Source organism: Bacillus rossius, chromosome 8 (genome assembly GCF_032445375.1).
Source record: "Bacillus rossius redtenbacheri isolate Brsri chromosome 8, Brsri_v3, whole genome shotgun sequence".
In the NCBI taxonomy this organism is placed as follows: domain Eukaryota; kingdom Metazoa; phylum Arthropoda; class Insecta; order Phasmatodea; family Bacillidae; genus Bacillus; species Bacillus rossius.
The window spans coordinates 52,846,138-52,868,215 of record NC_086336.1 but is presented as its reverse complement, the minus strand read 5'-3'; the positions used below and the strand labels follow the sequence as shown (position 1 = coordinate 52,868,215).

The 22,078-nt window shown below is 39.7% G+C and overlaps 1 protein-coding gene across 1 annotated transcript in view; it reads right to left on the bottom strand.

Moving 5' to 3' along the window:
* LOC134534942 (protein groucho) overlaps positions 1–22,078 on the bottom strand; it is a 166,103-nt gene that overhangs the window by 60,369 nt on the left and 83,656 nt on the right. The window contains exon 4 of the mRNA XM_063373681.1: positions 16,765–16,809. Coding sequence (XP_063229751.1) covers positions 16,765–16,809 — 45 coding nt within the window. The remainder of the gene's footprint in view (positions 1–16,764; positions 16,810–22,078) is intronic.

The following is a 22,078-nucleotide window of genomic DNA, read 5'->3' as shown; positions in this document are numbered from 1 at the left end:
GCGTGCGGCCAACAGGCACAATAGTCTCCCCGCACATGCGTGCAGCAGGAGGAGAACCTTTCAATATTCAATACGTCTTCTTAAAGCACAGTTCCTAAAACTCGCTTATCATCCCTGTTTCACGGTTAAAGCGGCAGGATCTTCAAATTATTTTGTTTCTAAGATTACGTGTTTTTGCACATGATTTTAAATGAATTCATAATGTATCTATATTTTATTGTTTACTGAAGTTTTTTTTTGCAAAACAAGTCCTTATTTACAGTTTTTTAAAACTAAATAGAACTTTTTTATGTCAGGCATACGCATTTACTAAAAAGCATGAAATCATGTGGTATACAGTTTTGTTTTATGCAGCATTCTTTTAAAAATCCCTGAAAACACAGGTTTCTATGGTTTTGGAAAAACCTAATTTTTAATGATTTAAGTAATATACTATATATACATATATACATATAATAAACTATATATAAGTAATATACTAAAAATAAAAAGTGTTACGACAAAGGCTACTTACGTACGGTTAATCCAAAACTATATACCACATGTCAAGCTTTCAGTACATGCTAGAAGTGGCATAAATATACGCCTTTAATTTCATTAAAAAATATTGAATAATGACCTATTTAGCATACATTTTTTAATAAACAATTTAATATGGTTATGTTATAAATTAAACTTACTATAATGTGCAAAATCAGGCAATAATATAAAAAATAATTTAGGCTATAATCCCCTTAGAGGAGCCGAACTTCTATTCCATACCTCCCATTTATCAAAAAGTTCAAAAAGCAATCAAACAACAATTCTAAGCGTTTAGCAGGCTAATAAGGTCTCCATATTAATAACACGTTAGAAATTTTCATCGACGTTACATTTAGAAAATCTTATCTATAACATCAGTTGTGCAGGAAGAAAAACTACATTTGAAAGATGTGACAATTTTTGTTGTTGATCACAGTTTGTTGAATAAGCCATTTTAGGCTCTAAATCGACCTCATGACCAATTTATGAACAAGAATATTTTCATAATTTGAAGTACTTTTGTGTGTCCGTTTTTAGTTAAGTTTTTTTAGTCTTCATCGAATTCAACAAAACGTTTCAAATCAAGCTTAAAATAAACCTGAATATTATTACGTTGGCATAAAATTATGTTATTTTCGAACAGCTTGCAAAATAACAAAAGACGATCGAGACAAGCAAGCAAGCCCACGAAGAACGAACGCAAATGCAGTTCAGGTCCAGACCAGCGACGGAACATTTGCCGGGCGATTGTGGACGGCACGCGCGTGGTCTCGCAATGTTGGCAGTCCTGTTAACGCCGCGGGAATTAATTAATTAGCGCGTGCGGGTGGCGGGTGCCCGCGCGGGAGTGTGTGATTACGGTAATGACGATCGGCACTTCACAATTATTCCGAACCGTTTGAGTTTCTATCACTGCGCGCTATTTTGTCCGTTGTGGGAATTTTCAAATTCGTGTCGTGTCTGCCAAAAGGTTTATAGCGCTGTGAGATCGAAGAGAGGTTTTCGTTTTGAACAAAAAAAAAACCTTAAAATGACGGCTTCCATCTCTCTCCTTGCCACTGTCCTCCGCGTTCCAATTTCTGCATAAGCGGCGGTCGTGATCTCTAAGGCCCTTTCTGCAAATGGCATGTGAGCAAGGGCGGATCTCAAAGAACGGAGTATATTCGATGGCAAGCATGCGGACCCGTAAGGATCAGCTCGGTTATTGCGCAAGTCTTCCGTTGGCGTTATTCCGTGCGACCAAGAGAAGCCGAGCACTTGTCCGCAGCGGTAGCCATTGCTGTTTACGTTTTAAATACGTTACAATTTGTTTCAAGTACAAGGATATTTAGTGGTCTAGCATCACTTTGTGGCTTATTTAATTACAGCATATATAACGTAGGGCCATGCATATTTCGCGAAAAGATTCCGAGACTAGCTGAAAGTTAAAACACTGTAGCATCGTCTGTGTTTCGTGATTGGGTGAGTTTCAATCAGTTGCATGACGATTGTTAAAAACACCAATCACAGTGATTCATTGCGGAACCAAATGCGTCCTGAGTGGCTCAGCCAAATAAGGCAACTACTTCTCTCGCAGACGGCCGCCAATCACAAGGAAGAAACCGCTGGTGCGCGTATACCTTGTTGCAGTCTAGTAGGCGTTCTTATTTATTCACGAAAAATGCCTGCCCTATATATATAAGTAAATTCCGACCGTGCTATGTATCTCGCACCTCGAAGTTTATTTACAAATTAATAATTAATTTTTCGTAACCGTGGAAGTCTAACTCAATGGTGACCATTTGCTACGTTTCCATGCAGACGGATAGTGAAACGTTAACACGCGGTTGCGTGATCCGTTTCCCGTTTTTACGTTTCTACGGAACGGGCCTAACGTGTCACGCTCATATGGCGAGGGTCACGGGTTCGATCCCAGCATCACGGGACGACCCAAGCTCATGAGCACCAGGTCGGTACCCAGTGGCTAGGAACCCATTACAACACTGAATTATGACGGACGATGAAATGTAAAAAGATCTAGGTGAAGCACAAAATAAGATAGAATAAGTAGGATTCAAAACTACCAGGTTTGAACGTAACCGACACATAGATAAGATAGAAAATGAAGACAAAGTCGAGAATTGCGCGAGTGTAGTGAGAAGCAATTGTATACGTGGGAACACAAGCCTATTTACTAAATGAAGATAAACTAAAAAATGCAATTTAATAAATACAAATAATTATCCGAAATCTGGGATTTTACTGCATAAAGCTAGAATAATGAAGGCACTTATGGAAACCAAATACATAATAAAGTTTGAACTTGAATCTTGACGTATGGACAATGTACATTTTAATAAATCTACAACCCCTAGCTTACCCAGGAGGGTTCAGATCTAGGTGGTGATAAGAATAAGCATGCCAATATTGGAATCATCTGTGATATTTAGGGTCAAGTATTTTTCGCGAAAAGATATCTAGACCAGCTGTGAGTTAAATTTCGTAGCATCGTCTGTGTTTCGTGGTTGGCTGGGTTTATTTCAGGCACATGTCTACTTTCAGCACACCAATCACAGCCATTCAGTGCGTAAGGCAAACGCGTTCCGAATGGCCCGGGCCAAATAGGGCAATGGCCTTTCTTGCAGACGGCCGCCAATCACAAGGAAACAATCGCTAGCACGGGCATAACTTATTGGTTATTGTAGTATAAAGAGCGAGCAGATATTTGTTTTCAGGAAAAAAAAAATACGTGCACCTAGTAATATTGGAGATCTCGTCCCGTGCAACGCATTACCCCATTAATAGAAACAAATTTCTGCATATAATGGCTTGATACAGCAGGCGCTAAAACGAATAGTCACAAAAACCCTGCTTTAGATCGTGTTAAAACGAGCGCTTTAATGGAAAGTGTCTGTGGTTGTGACACGCATAGAGTTGTTCAGCATTGTCGACATAGCTTCGTCTAGTTGCAGAGACGGATCATTGCGAAAACATTTTGCTGAGGCAGGATGTTGACCAAAGGGGGATAATCTGGCACGGTTGTTCCACAAATGTGACCGAAAGTTTTGGTTCGTCAGGACGAGTTGCGCAAGTCCAGACACTGGTTGCGCAAGTCCACCCGCAATCGCCCCGGGGTTCAGATTCACGCAGATAGTCAAAGCAGTGAGTGATAAACGATATGCCCGATGGCGACTGCAATAAAAACCACAAGCTTTGTAAGTACTTCGTATCCGTTACACTGCCAGAAAAAAAATTGATGAAATTACGGAAGAGTGCTGGTAAAAACATTTGTACGATTTCTCCGTAGTTTTTTAAACGTCAATGTATTCACAGAAATCTTCTTTAATTATTTTCTTTTCGTGAAAAGGCAAGTGTGGTTCATAAAGCCAATGACATAAAAAAAACTTAAGAGGCCGTGTCACAAATTTGCGCTCCTATCTATATCAATGTTATTTTAAAAGGCAGTTTTTCTCAAAGTCTATAAGAGGTAGGGGCCGGAAATTTTGCCTACTGAAAGTATACAATACATTTAACATAACCGCTTTTTTCAAATTTAGTTATCATATCATATATTATTTCTGTGATGAAAATAATATTATCAATATTTTGATTTGTCCAGATACATTGAAATTTTGCTTATATTTATAATTATTTAGCAAAAACTGAAAACGCCATTGAAATGTATTGCACATTACCTTCCGATCAGTGTCTTCATGATCATGATGGGTTTATAAACCTGGGTGTAATCAAGTCTTAAACAATTACATGACAACATTTATACTTAATAATTTGGAGATATGCCTTTTCTATCCTCAGCCCCTGAGCTTTTACTATCTGGTCTGGCGACGGACCTGACACTCTTCAACCACCCCAGGGGTCTCCGATTGCACATCTTATCATAAAAAAAAAAAGCTGTTCGTTCATTTGTTTTTGTGTTCGAGCGAAGGTTTACTTCTCCATAAGTGCCACAGACTTCACACATTTATGCCAAGGGAATATTCCGCTGATGTGACGCTATACGAATGTATTATTCGCGACCATACAACTTTTTTGTTTGTCATCGGGAAAATGATGCCGCAGTTTGATTTTTTGTGGTGATATAAAATAAATTTTCTTGCTAGGGAATGTTCATTTTGAATTGAGCATTTTTAAATGTCAGCGTAGAATATGCTTATCTGCCCATTTTGTTTCTTTCCATAATAATGAGTAAAGTTAACATTTTCATAGACATTTTATTATATTCGTTTACCGTCCAAGTACAAATGTCACACTATATCGCACGTAATTCTATTTTTTACTAATTTGTTAGTTGTCATTTTATTTAAGTTATAAATAACAGTAATAAAAATTATTACTTAATAGTCCAGAATAGAGATTGAGTTATTATTCATTTAATAGGAGTTTAAAATATGGTACTACATACATATTTATATTATCTTGTTGTCTTCTTTGTAACTTTACTGGAAGAATGGCATTTGGTATGTATGTTAACTCACAATGAAAATACTTCAGAAGTACTCAATTAACAGTGAACAACCTAGGGCCTATACTAATTTCATTATGTTCATGAAATATAATTGATATTACTAATAATGAACTGTATGTGTTTTGCGTAGAGATATCGTACGAACTGTATGTGGTACAGACCAACATTAGCTAAGACTCTGTAAATAAGTAATTTCAGTTAATGTGTAGAGAATATTAAAAGTTAGAAATAATGATATATATATAAAACAATGCAGAGTAATCAGCATAAAAATAGAAGTTTTTTTTACGTAGCGCCTACTGGAATGTATATTTTGTGTTGAATTATGTGGTATGATTAGTATTCTCTTATTGTAAGATGTGTTTTGTTAAAATCTTATAAAACATCACTTACTGTTGAAGGATTTTCATTTTTTTTGTGATGATCTTACTTAAACAAGTTTTAATTATATTACACATGTATATTTTAAAAGCATTTTAATGTATACTTATAGAATTGTAATAGGCTTTATACGGACTCTCACGATGCATGTGAGCATCTATAATTAATAGAGACCGGAAAAATTCGCGGATTCATTCGGCGATAGGCTAGAAGTCAAATACATATACCTTTTAGATGATTTTGCTATTGGCTTACTGTTCATCTGGACGAATCTCAACCAATTATAAAACACCAACCAAAGAAGGATCGAATCACAGACAAACAAGCTGAGACGACTAACAAGTCAGCAGCAAATGAACTGCCGTTATTTGCCCGAGTGTACAGGGGAATGTGCAGTCTATCCTGAAGGCCGTCGAAACCGCGAATTTTTCCGGTCCCTAATCTACATCAATATTATGGCCGTTTCACAAGATCAAATATTTATTGAATTCAATCTGTTGCATTCATTGTACATGATTTTCGATATGTACATTGAATTCAATACAAATTGATGATGTTACTCAACTAAGCTTATTCTTATTAACTTATAAGTATTTTGTTTGTTCAGTACATAAAAGTAAAAGATTCGTTATTATTTAAATAATGAGCATCTTTAAGCAATAACGTTTTCAAAATATTTACATAAACATAATGGAATATATTTTTTAAATACTTTATATCTACGATCACATCAACGGCAGTATTATGTAATCAATGAGGTAATGAAATATCCTGAAAGGATATTTTCTTCTCTGTAAAGTAAATTTGTAATGCAGCCCTCTTAATGTTAGTCTTGTGAGTTATTTCGTCTTCTAATATGCTACAGCAATGTATAAAATTAAGTTTTGTTAGTGTTTTAGTCTTGTGTAATGTGATAAATTCAATATTTTTTTTTGTATGTTCGTATTCATAAAGGTAGGCTACATATCGTATTAAGATAAATAGTAATATTTGTAAATTTAAATTCTTTGAAACAACGTCGATAAGAGGTTCACCTACCTCTGTTAAACTGTATGATGGTGCATTGTAAAAAATTAGGTAGTCTGACTTAAGTGAGATTGTATTTAGATTGTGTGTGATGCATATGCAATATCTAAGCATATGCATTTATGTTATTATCCTTTTAAAACGTTACATGATGAATTTCGTATACTTTTTAATGTCAACTAACATTATTTTTCACGGACTATTACATCCAGATAAAGAATAATTACCACATGTTTGAAGATTAATTGTATTCCGATACGTTTAAAGTATTAAAATTTTTAGTTTTAGTTTTAGATACGACTCATACTACATTTGTTAAAGTGAGGTTTCTTGATTCTGAATCCCTGCATCTGCAATTTCCTAGTGAGCCGCCGGTCAGATTGTCATCCTCTCAGATTGTCGAGGAACCAGATACATTTTTCGTCGAGTAAACTCGAGCTGTCAACCTTCCCACTAATCCTGTGATAAGGGTATAGTAGCTTTATCACGCGCTGCGGCTACAGTTCCTTCGGTTGAAAAAGCCACTAAATCTCACTGTTAAAAGAGAGAACTTCTAGAGCAGAATATTGGAAATAAACATTTACTGACACGGCCTCTTAAGTTGTTTGGATTTTAAAAGTAAAAAAAGGTTTTGATGCGTGCATTATAGTTACATACTGTATTTGGTTATGAATAGAGATTGTTTGCAATACAAGTTGTTTGGATTTTAAAAGTAAAAAAGTTTTGATACGTGTATTATAGTTATATAGGTATATTGTATTTGGTTATGAATAGAGACCCGGAAAATTCGCGGGTTCAATGACCTCCAGGATAGACTCCAATATCCTCTACACACTCGGGCAAATGCCAAATGTTCATGGGCTGCTGACTTGTGAGTCGTCTCGACTGGGTGGCCTGTGATTCGACACTTCTATGAGTGAGGGTCTCTAATTGGCCCTCAGTCCTCCAGATTAACAGTGAACCAATGACAGAAGCAGCACTAAGGTATATATAACACGAAATGAACCCGCGAATATTCCGGGTCTCTAGTTATGAATAAATTAACGCGCATGAAGTCCGTGGAAATGCCGGCCATGTCTACTCGCGCAGTGTCGATCCGAGAGCATTGCCACGAACCCACCAGAGTCAGTTCACATCGCCGCCTCCAATGATCTTGGCTCAGAGCTTCACAACACGATGGCACAAAAACAGAAAAATTGGTCTAAATATGATCAAACCTGCTCACGACTCGAGATCACGCCGGAACTCCAATAGCTAGGGGCAGGCATTTTTCGCGATAAAATATGAACGCCTATTAGACCGCAACTAGGTATATCCGCAAAAGCGGTTTCTCCCTTGTGATTGGCGGCCGTCTGTGGGAGAAACCATTGCATTGTTTGACCGAGCCACTCATAACGCGTTTGATTCCGCACTAAATTACTGTGATTGGTGTTGTGATAATCGACATGTACCTGAGAGAAACCCACCCAATCACGAAACACAGTCGATGCTACAGTGTTATAACTCTTACCAAGTTTCGGAATCTTTTCGCAAAATATGTATGCCCCTATACCAATAGCGCAACTGGCCGCGTGTTCGTCACATCTGGCAGTCTATGTCACATTTTTATACTTCAAGATACAGGCTCAAGTAGCGTGGTTGTCTCAACTCCAATTAAAAAAAAAAAAAAGAAAAAAAAATTTCGGGTCTTGCTGGAGTATGAACTCTTCGACAATGTTCGTCTTCTACTGCCGAAGCTACGGGAACTAAAAGAAAGTTCAATGTTACTAACCACGTGGCCATAGATTTAAGGTACATTTCTGTAACATTATTAATAACATTTACAAATATTTCTTAAAGGCTATTTGAAATTTAAAAAAAAATCTGTAAAAGGTAGGGTTTTATTTCTTAGTGTTATGCGTCCATAAACTCCTAGATGATACTGAGTTCTGAAGTACTTACGTCACGGACTTCCGGAATTAATTAATGAGTCAAACTGGAGCTTGGGATAGAATAATCGATCATGTAGTTAATAGTTTATATTTTTGGAGTACCCGATGCCCTATAGAAAGCAATGAGCTCAAGATTCCGAAATTGAGGCAGTTGTAGAGATACTAACAACAACTCAAAACACAGGAATTAAATGTACCGCATATCCTACAGTCTGAATGTTTTTGCACCCAAACGCTTGCATTAAAAATCACGCGAAGCCAAATAATTTATAATTCTGCCCTGTTAACGTCTCGCGGATTAGGGGTGTTAGAGATGATGAAAGGTTGTATGTTGCGTGGCACCGACGCGACGGAATGAAATTGTGAAAATGGAAGGGGGGGGGGGGGGGGGGGAAAGTAGGAGTGTCTGACCGGTGCAATACAAGGTCCGCGGCGCTTCCCACTTGCGAGAAACACCCCCGGAGTCGACCTGTATCGCCTCGAAGGAAGGCGAGTGATCCGATCTTTCCCCTGCCGCGGGCCACCTTATTGATAGTTCAATTTTTTTTGTAACTTAACTAAAAACTAAGGGTATAATTTAAAAAAAGGGGAGAGGGGTCCGGGATAGAGAGGGACCTAGGTGCGTCTCAGGCCGAAGTCTATACGCTTTGTCTCACTGGGTATTAGCCGTGCAGGAAGAGGGTCGCATGCACCGTGTGCCTTGTTCAGGGATTGGCCAGCCACGGCAACGAATGAAGACATGACCCAGGTAAAACCTTCACAGACACAGAGAAAACCCATGGTTAGGGACCGGAAAAATTCGCGGGTTCGAATGACCTGCAGGATGAACTCCATAGTTCTACGTACACTCGGTCAAATGCCACCCACTCATTGGCTGCTGTGTTTTGAGACGTCCCAACGTAGCAGCCTGTGAATCGATAAAGCTTTGGCGCGGGTGTTTCTAATTGGCCCAGAGTAGAGACCGGAAAAATTCGCGAATTTATTTCGCGATAGGCTAAAATACAAGTAGTTATACCTCAGTGCTGCCTCTCCTATTGGCTCGCAACTCACCTAGATGTCCCTGGGCCAATTAGAAACACCAAACCAAAGCTTTATCGAATCACAGGCTGCTACGTTGGGACGTCTCACAAGACAGCAGCCAATTAGTGGGTGACATTTGACCGAGTGTACGTATAACTATGGAGTTCATCCTACAGGGCATTGAACCCGCGAATTTTTCCGGTCCCTAGCCCAGAGTCATCCAGGTGAGTTGTGAGCCAATAGCAAAGGCAGCACTGAGGTATAACTATTTGTATTTTAGCCTATCGCAAAATGATTTTGCTAATTTTTCCGGTCTCTACCCATGGGCAAGGACATGCGGTACGAGACAGGAGGGGGGGAGGGGTCTACCAGCGGGAGGAAGTTTTTGTCCGAGGACGCAAGGGGCGCTGGTGGTGAGCGGCCACACTGACAGCAGTCAAGTCGTGAAGACGGGCAGAAAGATCCACCCCCCCCCCCCTCCCGACCGCGCACCAAGAGTGACGTCGGGGACACGCGGACCGAAGTGGTCGATAAGGACTGGAAAGGTCACGTGACCGGCTGGTCGATTGTCAGGCTACCGACCGAGCTGCCCCGCGGCTCGGACACGCCACGCGACGACTGGGCACGAGCGCTGGACGACCCAACTCCTGCGCTTCTCGTCAGGGGTGTATCTGTGTCGGCGAGGCGGGATGATAAGCGCGACGCTCGCTGGTGCTTCCACCGCGGTGTCTCCTCTGAGCTGGCGCGCAGTCTTCTCGTCGTCACAGGAAAACTGTGAAATTTTAGCGGTGACCGTAACGTTATATGGTCGAGAAATGAAGTTAAAGGTGTAATGCAAGTCCCTCAAGTGCTTTCAAGAATCTGTACCAGTTGTTTTACGCATATAAAATACTCTGAAAACATGCGTTTTAGCCATTTTAACTGTTCTAAAAATACAGTTTAAAAACTTTATCCGAAATCAAAAGTACTTTTCGGCCCTCAGCGAACTATTTAAATGCTTTTCGTAAGCAGACCCCAATAGGATATCTTGAGTAGTTTTGAAATCGCGTTGTTTTTCCTGAAGCCCTGCGCACCGTGTGTGTGTGCCCGGGTAGGCGGAGCCCGTAAGGGCGCCCGCCTGGTGTTAGCGGCGTGATGATGAGCTCTACGCTCGCTGGTGCTTCTAGCGCGGTGTCGCCTCTGAGCGCATGACTGTGGACTGGCGCGCATTCTTCTCGCCATGCATACGGCAACACATGAGATCTGAGTGGTAACCTTGTGCCTGACATTATAATGGCTATTATAATGTTCCTTGAAGTGCTTTCAAGAGGCTGTACCGGGTGTGCCAAGCCTAAGGATCGTTCTGAAAACACAACGTTTCTGCCATTTATACTCTCCTCGAAATACAGTCTGAAAACTGAACACGGAAACACCTACCTACTCATCTGCCCCCAGCAGATATCTCGGATATCTTGAGCATTTTTTTTTTTCCAAATTATGTGATATTTTTCTGAAACTGCTCACCGTATGTGTGACCAGGTAGGCGAGGCTCTAAAAATACGTTAAAATATCCATTCGTTTGGATTTGTTGTTGCCGTCGGCGAAGTGACTGTAGACGGAATCTAGCCACGGCCCACAATGTATTCTTTTTCTTTTGTAAATGGAAATGAAATATTCATGTTACAATTACAGATATTTGTAAAAAGAAATTTGTACATTTACAGGAAATAAACTGTATCCCTAGGGGAAATTTTTTTTTCTCAGTAACACTGGATTAGGATTCTCGCCCCCGGGGATGTATGTGTGTTGTCCTAATACCTGCATTAGTTAAAAGTTATTTGTAAACCGTTTCAGGATTAAATTCATACATTAATAAACAAAAATAAAACCGAATGGAGTCAGTCAAATTGTTGAATATTCGATTATGTTTTCAATGATATAATGCAGTTTTTTGTCAATGGTTTAAAAAAAATTATATTTGTATAAAACTACAATCCAATTTTAAATTATTCACTAATTATTTAAAAAAAAAAGACCAGAAATATTCAGATTTGTTTCCAAAAACGCATTTCGTATATGGAGGGGGGAAAAAAGACAATGGCAACACGAGCGGTACATCTTGCACAGGTTTACAAAGGAATCTGCCCGCACTTGCCGTAGCGGTCTCTAGGAAACAGCAACAGGGGGCGGTCGACCCGTGATTAGAACCACGTGGCAGTCAGGCAAAAGTTTTAATTACAAATATCTGCCTGGCATCTCACGAATGGCAGATAACACGCAGCGTGTATCTGGTGACAAAACGAAATTCTTACGCGGTGAACCATCCATAAAAAAAAAGCATAATCCAAAAGGAACGAGTGAGACATCTAACGCAGGGTGACGCTCCAATCCAACTGCTGTGTTCGTCACACGTCTGGTAAACACACGGCAGCTTCCCTGCGACGATGGCGACCTAGACGCCCGCCTCGAGCGCCAAGCAAGCAGAGACACACACCCAAGGGCGTAGCCGGGGGGGGGGGGGGGGTGTGTGTGTGTGTGTGTTAGGGGTTAACCCCCCCCCCCCCCCACATTTGCACCAAATCTTTAATTAATTTCTTATTCAACACTCAAACAAATTTCATATTAAAAATTAATAAAAATTTTACCATTACAATATTTAAATTTAAGTACCGAAAACTGCTAAAATAGCACTATTTTACACCTTAAAATACAAATTTTCCCGGGGGGGGGGGGGGGGCCCCCGCTCTAATACGGGGGGGGGGGGGGGGGGGGGGGGGGGGGGTGGCGCCATGCTTCTTAACACCCCCATACACAAATCCTGGCTACGCCACTGCACACACCTCAGGACGACAGGCCTCGCACACAGCCGTGACGGAACTATCGCCGATAAGGAAGCCGCGTACGCGCCCTTTCCACGCTTCTTCCCCCTGCGGCTCGCGAACTGCAATCAGCATCCTGTCGCACGTGCGAGAGCTTGCTTTTTTGTTTCATCTCAAAGGAATTACAGTTGCTTTCTCGCGTTCCATTGTTCGGCTTGTCCACGAGAAACTGTACGCCGCACACCGCGACGTGCAGAGTGTCAGACTGCTCGCTCCGGTGAACCAGTTACGTTTATCTTCAAGAAAAAAAAAAATGTGAGGACCTGTCATCATACGCGTATCCCCCCCCCCCCCCCACACACACACACACGCAGAATTAAAAAAAAAAAATCCTCACTGATGACTAGGAGCAGGCTTTTTTCGCGAATAAATCTGAACGTCTACTAGACTGCAACAAGGTATACGCGTACCAGCGGTTTCTTCCTTGTGATTGGCGGCCGTCTACGAGAGAAGTACCTAGTTGCCTTATTTGGCTGAGCCATTCAGGACGCATTTGGTTCCGCAATGAATTACTGTGATTGGTGTTTTTAACAATCGTCATGTACCTGAAAGAAACTCACCCAATCACGCAACACAGACGATGCTACAGTGTTTTAACTTTCAGCTAGTTTCGGAATATTTTCACGAAATATGCGTGGCCCTACTGATGACTTGAGGACCGCAGATTTTACGTCCCTGCCTGTCACCATGTACTTTATCTGAACAACTGTACGAGAAAATGGCTGGATAAAGGTTTGACAGAAAAAAAAGTACGAACACGTTTCCCCACCTACGAGATAATTATAAATATAGCTACATAAAATCCCTCTCAATGCGTTCATTGCATTCTACGAGTTTCTGAAGGAAAAAAAAACATCAGAAAAAAATGGCATCCTGCAATGTTTTTTCAGCGTTTTTCATACCCATAATTTACGGCAAAATTCTTTACAGCATGATATATGTTCAATCGTTCGATCGAATAAAAGGGAGAAATAAATGACTTCGAAGAACATCTGCTTCGCTCCAGGCCACACAAACTCTGTATTGCAAGTTGTAGCTAAGTTCTAAAACATTGCTTGGAAATTCAACATACACTAATGTACAAACGAAGTAACGAATTATGAATATGGCTTGTATCATGCGATGTAGAAGTATATAACAACGTGTGTCAATAATTCCTCACCGACTCACCTACCCCCCCGGTTAATGACAAACTCTCGAAGATCGAAAGGTGTCGCCTTTTTTTTTAAATTTTTAGTTTCAGGTGTCATATTCATTTCATTGAACCGATACGAACGCTTCAGCAGACTCCGAATTTATTTAAGTTTCCAATTCAATGCTAGAATTAAAAAAATATATTGTACGTTTTAGAATAAAATATTTTGGAAACTAATTTCTACACTATTTTAATACAGTGCTATAAGTAAGGCATTGCAAATTTTTAAAATTGCTGCCATTCCATGTCTATTAAAAACTGGGAGACTAAAACACTTCTTGTTCATAAACAAAACAAACGTTTTCATATATTTCACAAGAATGAAGCATATTACTTACACCAATATGTAGGGGCATGCATATTTCGTGAAAAGATTCCGAGACTAGCAGAAAGTTAAAACACTGTTGCATCGTCCGTGTTTCGTAATCGGGCGAGTTTCTTTCAGGTACACGACGATTGTTAAAAACACCAATCACAGTAATTCATTGCGGAACCAAATGCGTCCTGAGTGGCTCAGCCAAATAAGGCAACTACTTCTCTCGCAGACGGCCGCCAATCATAAGGAAGAAACCGCTGTTGCGGATGTACCTTGTTGCAGTCTAATAGGCGTTTAGATGTTGCGGGTGTACCTTGTTGCAGTCTAATAGGTAGGGACCGGAAAAATTCGCGTTTTCAGTTACCTCTAGGATAGACTCCATGATCCTCTACGTACTTGTGCAGATTTCACCTGCTGATTGGCTACTGGCTCGTGACACCTGTTGACTGGAATGCTTGTGATTCGCTGTTTCTTTTGTCAAGCGTTTTTCATTGGTCCAGAGTTCTTCAGATAAACTGTGGCCCAATCACTGAAGCAGCAAGAAAGGCAAATGTATTTGGATTCTAGCCTATCGCGAAGTGAACCCGCGAACTTTTCAGGTCTCTACTAATAGGCGTTCAGATTTATTCGCGAAAAATGCCTGCTCCGACCTATTACTTACACAAATCTGTTATAGATAAAGATGGCAAATAGTTTTAACGTGGCGAGAGCCGAGCAGCGGGCGTGTGACGAAGGCACAGACTTGTGGCAGGGCCTGTACGAGGAGATCGAAGCTGATTCGCGCCTCGCGTGCGGTCGTGTCCGGCCGGCGGGACTCCGGAAATACACGAGTGCGACCGCACAGCCGCTTGTCCGCCGGGTCTTGTAACGAGCATCGACCATCGACACAACAACAGTGCTGCTGGATCTCCGAGGCTCTGACACCTTCCTGATCCCTTCACAGCTCCGTCGTCATTTTAATCGCTCTGGAATTAATAAAAGGTAGGGACACCTGCGTTTCGCGAACACGTTTCGTGTCAAGGTGTTTCACAAAACACTGTAGCTTTTTCTAAGAGTCATGGCTAGAGACCTGTAAAATTCGCTATTTCAAATCCCTAAAGGATAGACTCCATGATCCTCTATGCACTCGTGCAAATTACATCTGCTGATTGGTTACCGACTCGTAACACCTGTTGACTGGAATGATCGTGATTCGCTAATTCTTCTGTTAAAGATTTTTCATTGGCCCAGAGTCCTTCAGATAAACTGTGGCCCAATCACTGAAGCAAAATAATTTCAAAAGTATTTGGACTCTATCCTATCGCGAAATGAATCCGCGAATTTTACAGGTCTCTAGTCATGGCTAGAGCCACGGAATTTTCGCGCATTCATCTATTCGCAAGCTAGAATGCAAACCTCCACACTGTCGCACTGTGTTCATGATTGGACCGCAGTTATCTGGACACGCCCCTCTACGACCGTGAGCCAGCGATGTCAAGCTAGGAGAGAAGTAAGCGAATCAGGTAGTGCCAAATAACAAGGATAAAAATGTTCTCGCTAAGAAATCAACCAATGGTAAATTTAACATGGGTCGAGCACACCTATAACTTTGAATTCTATCCTGAGGCCAGAAGAATCCGCGAAATTTCCGGGACTCTAGTCATGGCTAGAGACCTGAAAAATTTGCGGATTCATTTCGTGATAGTCTAGAATCGAAAAACGTTTGCCTTTTTACTGCATCAGTAATTGGGCCACAGTTTATCCGAATGATACTCGGCCAATGAAAAACCTTTAACAAAAGAAGTATCGAATCACTAGCGTCCCAGTTAACAGGCGACACGAATCAGTAGCCAATGAGCAGATGTAATTTTCCCGCGTGCGTAGAGGATCATGGAGTAAATCCTAGAGGTAATTGAAATCGCGAATTTTTCCGGTCTCTAGTCATGGCAAATTGTGAGGGTGCAGCAGTATGGTGACCACATTCTCATTGGCCCCGTCAAGAGCGGGACGACACCTCTCACCGACCTCAGCCAATAACCACAGGAGAAAAGCTACAGTATTTTGTGAAATACCTTGACACGAAATGTATTCGCGAAATACAGGTGTCTCTAATAAAAGGATCTGTAAGCCACTCCCATTCTACCCTTATAAGTCGCACACATGGGAGGTCTGGTGGAGGATGCCCACCAAAAGGTTGGAACAAAGCTGGATCTCTGCGTTCCTGCGCCCAATGGACATGCCATCTGAATAAAGTAACACCTGGCATTCGCAAAAAAAAAAAAAAAAAAGTAACTCGGCTGTTTGCGATGCATGTTTTTTTTATTCATACAACCCTCACGAATACTGCACATACACATTTAAATAATAGATGCGTAGTTTGTTTAGAAAAAAAATGTTTGAAAAGAGAAATTTAATAGAAAAAAAACTAGGCTACTTAATAAAAATGAAACTAGCACTACTGATTTTCAGAGGAAAGAAAGGAAAAAAAAAAAAAACAGAAAAAAAAATCAACAGGAAAGCAACGGCAACTTTGCCGCATTTATAAAAACAGGAAGTTATAGCAAATGGTTTAACTAACTTAACAAAATACTTACCACACGCGAGTGAAATGATAGGGCTACCACTTTACCATAGTTTCCCAGTCCGCTGATTCTACATATGCAATAACATTAAGTTTCACAAACGTTTGTATTTGAGTTCACGATGTTCGTCAATAAAATAATGGGCGACTAGGCCGAAAGGAATCTGCACGAACCCAATGAAAACATTATTCGCAGAACGCAGAAGATAATGTCTTCACTCAGAGTTTAACAACATGATAACTAGAAACAGTAATTTGTAACTTGCGGTTCGGCCATTTAAATGAATGACGACAAATCAGCTCGGAGTCCAAATCCAGCTCTATACTTGAGAAGTTTACTGCCATGCTTGTGTCCAGTACGTCGAAAAACTAAGGCAATAATGCATAATTAGAATGTTTAGTACTAGATACACTACAGAACAAACAATAATTCTTTATAAGTTTAAATGTGAAAACTACATTTATAGCAAAGTCGAAGAAGAAATCTTACCTGTTTGTGCATTTCTACGTTGAGGCCGTACGACATCTCGTAATACTGAAACAAACAATAATGGATAAATCACACAATCACTGCCTCTATCACGCAGTAGAAGACTACGTAATACTAGTACCGGATAACCATAATACAAAGACAATCGTAGTTTCCCCCAAACACTTCATTCTTTTACATTGACAGGAACTACTTTAATTTTAATTATACTGAAAAACACTTAAAAAATAAATTACTCCACTGGCTAAAAACTAACATACTCTACCTTCAAAACAAGTCTGGATCAACAATTAATGAAATTTTTCCTGACTATTCACAGGCTTCAATTTCAATTTTGCTTGCAATTTTTTTTTTTAATCATTTACCTATGTTGCAAAGAAAATCCAGACTTCACCATCCCCACATAACCGCCTAGTTCTCTCTACACTTTGTTTAAAAAAAAAATTGCACACGCCATTTCATAGTGTGTATGACTATGCACTAAAACACAATCTGAAAAGGGGGGGGGGGGGGGGGAATGCTTTCACAGTCTTAGTTGTTGGCAGACTCGGGCATGGAATTTTCTCGTCAAAATACCATCAATGGGGAATTTCCGTGACTCTTCCAAGATTTAAAGAAAATTCCGTGACTTTCCTAACTTTAGAGAATGCGGACATTCTGTACACAGTCGTGCTCTTGTTTTCGTATAACCCGACGTACAATCCAGCCCGTTACCAGGAGAGCAGTTAGGAATGTATCCCAGGGTAGCGGGGGTCAGCAGCTGAGTAGAAAACAAGAGCGAGGTCGTCGCGAACACTACACACATTTGCCGGGTGTCCAGCGAAAACCCACGAACAGAATTCCCTCACTTCTCCAGACCTGAAATATTTTTTGACGTGACAAGGTCTAATAAATCGATGAACGCCAGCTGCACGCACGAAAAAGAATGACTCACTGTCCCGTTACGCACATTGTCCCGTTACGCTCATTGTACCCTTGCGCCGCATCTATATCTCTTCCACTCGATTGGAACAACCATCGTTTTGACTTTTTCGAGGCACATTAAACTTGAAACACTCCCATTCGTTTTCTACTTTTCCTATCATCGTCCTATCCTTAACAGAATAACACAGATTGGAAGAAGTTAAATAGCAAACATGTATAAAAGTTATAGTTAAAATAATCTGTTCGTTAAAGTAATAAACATACTTGAATTAATGAGTGCAAATAAAAGTAAATTTATCAATTAAATTGTAGATTTCATTTCACTCCTTCTTTGTATCCATACAAAATAGTGATAATTCAATAAAAATGATTCAATTATATTCATAAAAGTATGCAATCATTTCATCAATTTTTTTTTAGGACTTTGTCACGTTAAAATATCGTCCGTAAACCGACTTTACAGACAACCATTTTTTTTTCACTGACAAAAATAAAAACCGGCAAAATTTCCCCCAGAAAACAACCTATAAAAATTTTCACACTTCATCCTAGCTCTGCAATAGTCACAAGCACGCCGTACTTAATGATTCTTCAATATCGTGGCTAAACTGTTCACACAGTAACAAGAACTCCTGGAAACTATGTACAAAAGTTGGAATTCTTACATCGCACTCCGCTGTAACGCCACAAATAATCCAACTTCATGCGCAAAAGAAAATACAGTTCTGTTTGAAAATACTTGGCACACCAACAAAGCAACAAGAACTGAACTCGAATTATTATGTGCATGACATGGTTAATAAGTTATCGGTAGGACCATGTACTTTTCGCGAAAATATTTCCAGACCAACTGTTTGTTAAAACTGTGTAGCAGCATATTCTTTATTTCTTAGCTGGGTTTTTTTCAGGTACATGTCTGTCAGCGCACCAATCACAGCCATACAGTGCGTAAGCACACGCGTCCTGAATGGCCAAATAGGGCAATGGCTTCTCTTGCAGACGGGCATACCGTTTTGTGGTCTTATAAGGAATCATATTTTATCGCGAGAAAAAAAAAGGCTTCTTAGTTATCGATATAGGCTGAGGCTTTTTTTTCCCAACCAGTTCCTTAAAATTCCCTGACCTAACATATATTTCCCTGATTATTCTTTGATTTTAAAATGTCTTGACAATTGCGAGTTTCCCTTGTTTTCCCTGAAACTGGAGATCCTACATCATCCACCCATTATGGGACAAAGCCGGAAGGAAAACATATCCACCCGTTAAGTTACATTAACATTTAGAGTAAAATAAGTGGCTCTCCTACCAAATGAAACTACAAGGGTGTGTTTTTAAAAATAAATTTCGTTTAACGCCAGACGAACAAATTTATGAAAATTTCCCATAATCATAAGTTGTTCATTGTGTACTTTACATCGTTAAAGCATGGTAAATCCTGTTCACTATAAAAATTAAAAAAAATTCTTTGACTATTAAACATTTTCAGTCACGCGCAATAAAATATTGAACCATGTGTGAGAAAAAATTAAACGATATAATGCAAACGGTTTAATGATTGCAAGCCATTATCAGCTGGTCCATGTTGGCCTCAAAATTCAGTGTTGGCAGTAAAAACAAAGCTGGCCAAGGTAGGGGCATGAATTATTCGAGAAAAAAATCTGATCCCTCACTAAACTTCTTTAAGGTATGCTTGCGCTACCGATGTTTCCCTTGCAGTCTGTAACAGAGGCTATTGCCCTATTTGGCCGCGCTATTCAAAACGCGCCTGCTTCTGCACTGGGTGGCTAATGACTGGTGACTGGACAGTATAGACATGTACCCGAATAAATCCAGCCAACCACGGAACACAGACAATGCTACACAGTTTTAACACACAGGTGGTCTGGAAATCTTTTCGTGGAAAATACAATATCCTAGAGGAATTTCCTTGAGCACGAACTTACCATGACTCGAAGCGCATCAGAAGGTCTGGTCCAAAACTCTGAACAACCATTACGAGACGAAAAGTTTGTGTCGCAACTTTACATGTCATGTACAATTAATAATCTGTTTGAAATTGAAAATTTTGACGGCCTGGGCCCCCATAAAGTAAAAATATGTAATTTGGCAATCGCTGTAACAATCAAAAGAATATAACTAACACTATAATTAACAATAAAAAGGGTAAGCTTTAAGCAAACTTCTTTTTTTTTGTTTATTACTTCAAATACGATCCATTTTCTACTTCCTATTGCTGGAAATAAGATGCTTTTTTTAATGTTGTGTATTTCGCCCACTTAAAGCAGCTTCCAGGGCTTTCATAGTAAAATTAATATAGGTAAAGGTTTCTTTAACCACACAAGGACAGTAACAAACTTGAAGAAGGCAACAGACAAGGGTGCACTGCCGGCAACATGCCAGGCGTCTGGAGGATGGGGGAAGAGAGACGCACCATCCATCTACAGCAAATTTAAAACAACGCGATAGGGTTCAAAATAGATCCATTGAATGGATAAGTGACCTCCATCTTAGATGTTTACATATAATGCGTACTAAGGACTTCACTGCAAAAAACACAGAAACATACTCTTTGGTAAATGGCAGTTAAAAGTTTGACATGAAGTACCCCACAAATGACATCCCTTCACATAGATGTAGCTCATGTCATACAGGGGAGATATATATAAGCAATAAATAAGAATGGAATTGATAGTGTACTTTGTTCAGTTTTTTTTTGTAATTCAACTCCCCCCCCCCCCTTTTTAAAACTCTTGCAGCAAATGGTTCGTCTTATCAAAAATGGAATCAGATACAAATATTTTTGTCATCCAACCCGTTTCTTCCACTCCTAGCTTAAGTATTTTGTTATTGCGCTAACGAGAATAATCCTAATACGGCAGTGATAACTGTAATAGTAAGGTGTTATAGAAACTTTTCTGTTCAAAAAATCTCCGTTGTACCCCTTTGGTAAAATTTTTCCCATTAGGGAACTTGACCGAGATTTTACTTTACTATATTTTATGTATCAGTTTAGAAGCGATTTGTTTAAAAGCACGGCAGTTATTTAATCCATAAAAAATTGATTATATACATGAACATTTGAGATAACGGTGGTTTTTGGGTCTAAGGGCCATGAAACGAAAGATTATGAAAAAATTTCCGCATTTAGTAACGGCTACAATACGTAGTCTTTCTTCGAAATATACCTAAAATAGTCCGAGATTATGAAGCTAATAGTGGGTTTTTAAACCCGCGTACACAGTAAACGCGACTTAAGTGATGTTTAGTTGTTAGTTCACCCAGCTCCTCGTTACTTCATAATTTAGTTCTAGATTTACAGTATATGTGCTTAAAAATTGGAACAAGAATGGTGCAATTAAAACTCTATAGACAACACTCTTTACCTCCCGCATAAAATAAAATAACTACAGAAATGAATTTTTATTTACTGTTACGAATCTTTCAAACAAAGACACCAATTGTTGACTAACGCAACACAAACGTAATTCAACGTACGTAATTGAAATGTCTTTAAAATTGTGCTTTCAATTTTAAATGAAGTGAATTTTTCGTACCATAGTTCTCTAGCGGTAGAGAACTAGAAATTTCAAGGGTTCGTTTGATGTCAGGCTAAAATTCACAGTCCTATCCCTCACCCTCATATGCTTTCCTATTGGTTGTTTTCTTACAGTAGAACCGTTCTTTCTCCTGATAGCTGGTAGTGGAATTAGTAGCCCCCAGTCGTGGAGGGGAGTGGCGGAAGACCAATCATCAAATTAATGCTCAGGTATAAATGTTTGCAGTCCAACTTGCGACCAAAAGAATCTGCGAATTCTCCGCGTCTTTTACCAAGCAGTCAAACGACATCTTCCGAAGTGACCCCTTTCTTCCAGATGTGCAGCGTTCCGCCACATGTTAATATAAATATAGCAGCCTATAGGCCATGATGTAAAAACCTTTAAGTTAAAAGAAAATAGCTACTTCCCATCCAGATTTACTTTCATAGATTCAAGTGAGACATTTTGAATTTGTTTCATTTTAATTATAACATGCATTTTAGAAACATTTTATGAGATTTTAGCCTGTCTTCTTTAATCATCGATCATTACAGTTTTAAACTTCCTAAGGAAAGAGCCAGTTATTTAATTCCACTGTGGTTGTGTGATCGGGAGACGGACGGTGCAGCGAACAGATGGGTTCTTTCGGGGTACTCCCATTTTCCCCACAGTTGCATTCTCGTCTCGATGTTTCACCCTTCATCAGTCGCAAATGAGCTCGACGTCAACAAGACTGCTAAAAAAATAATTCATTCCATCATTTCTCTTCGGAGGTTATCCGGGTTAGCTATCTCCTTCTTCAATACAATGTAAATTAAGTAAACTTACGTAATTAAATATATATTTAATGCCTG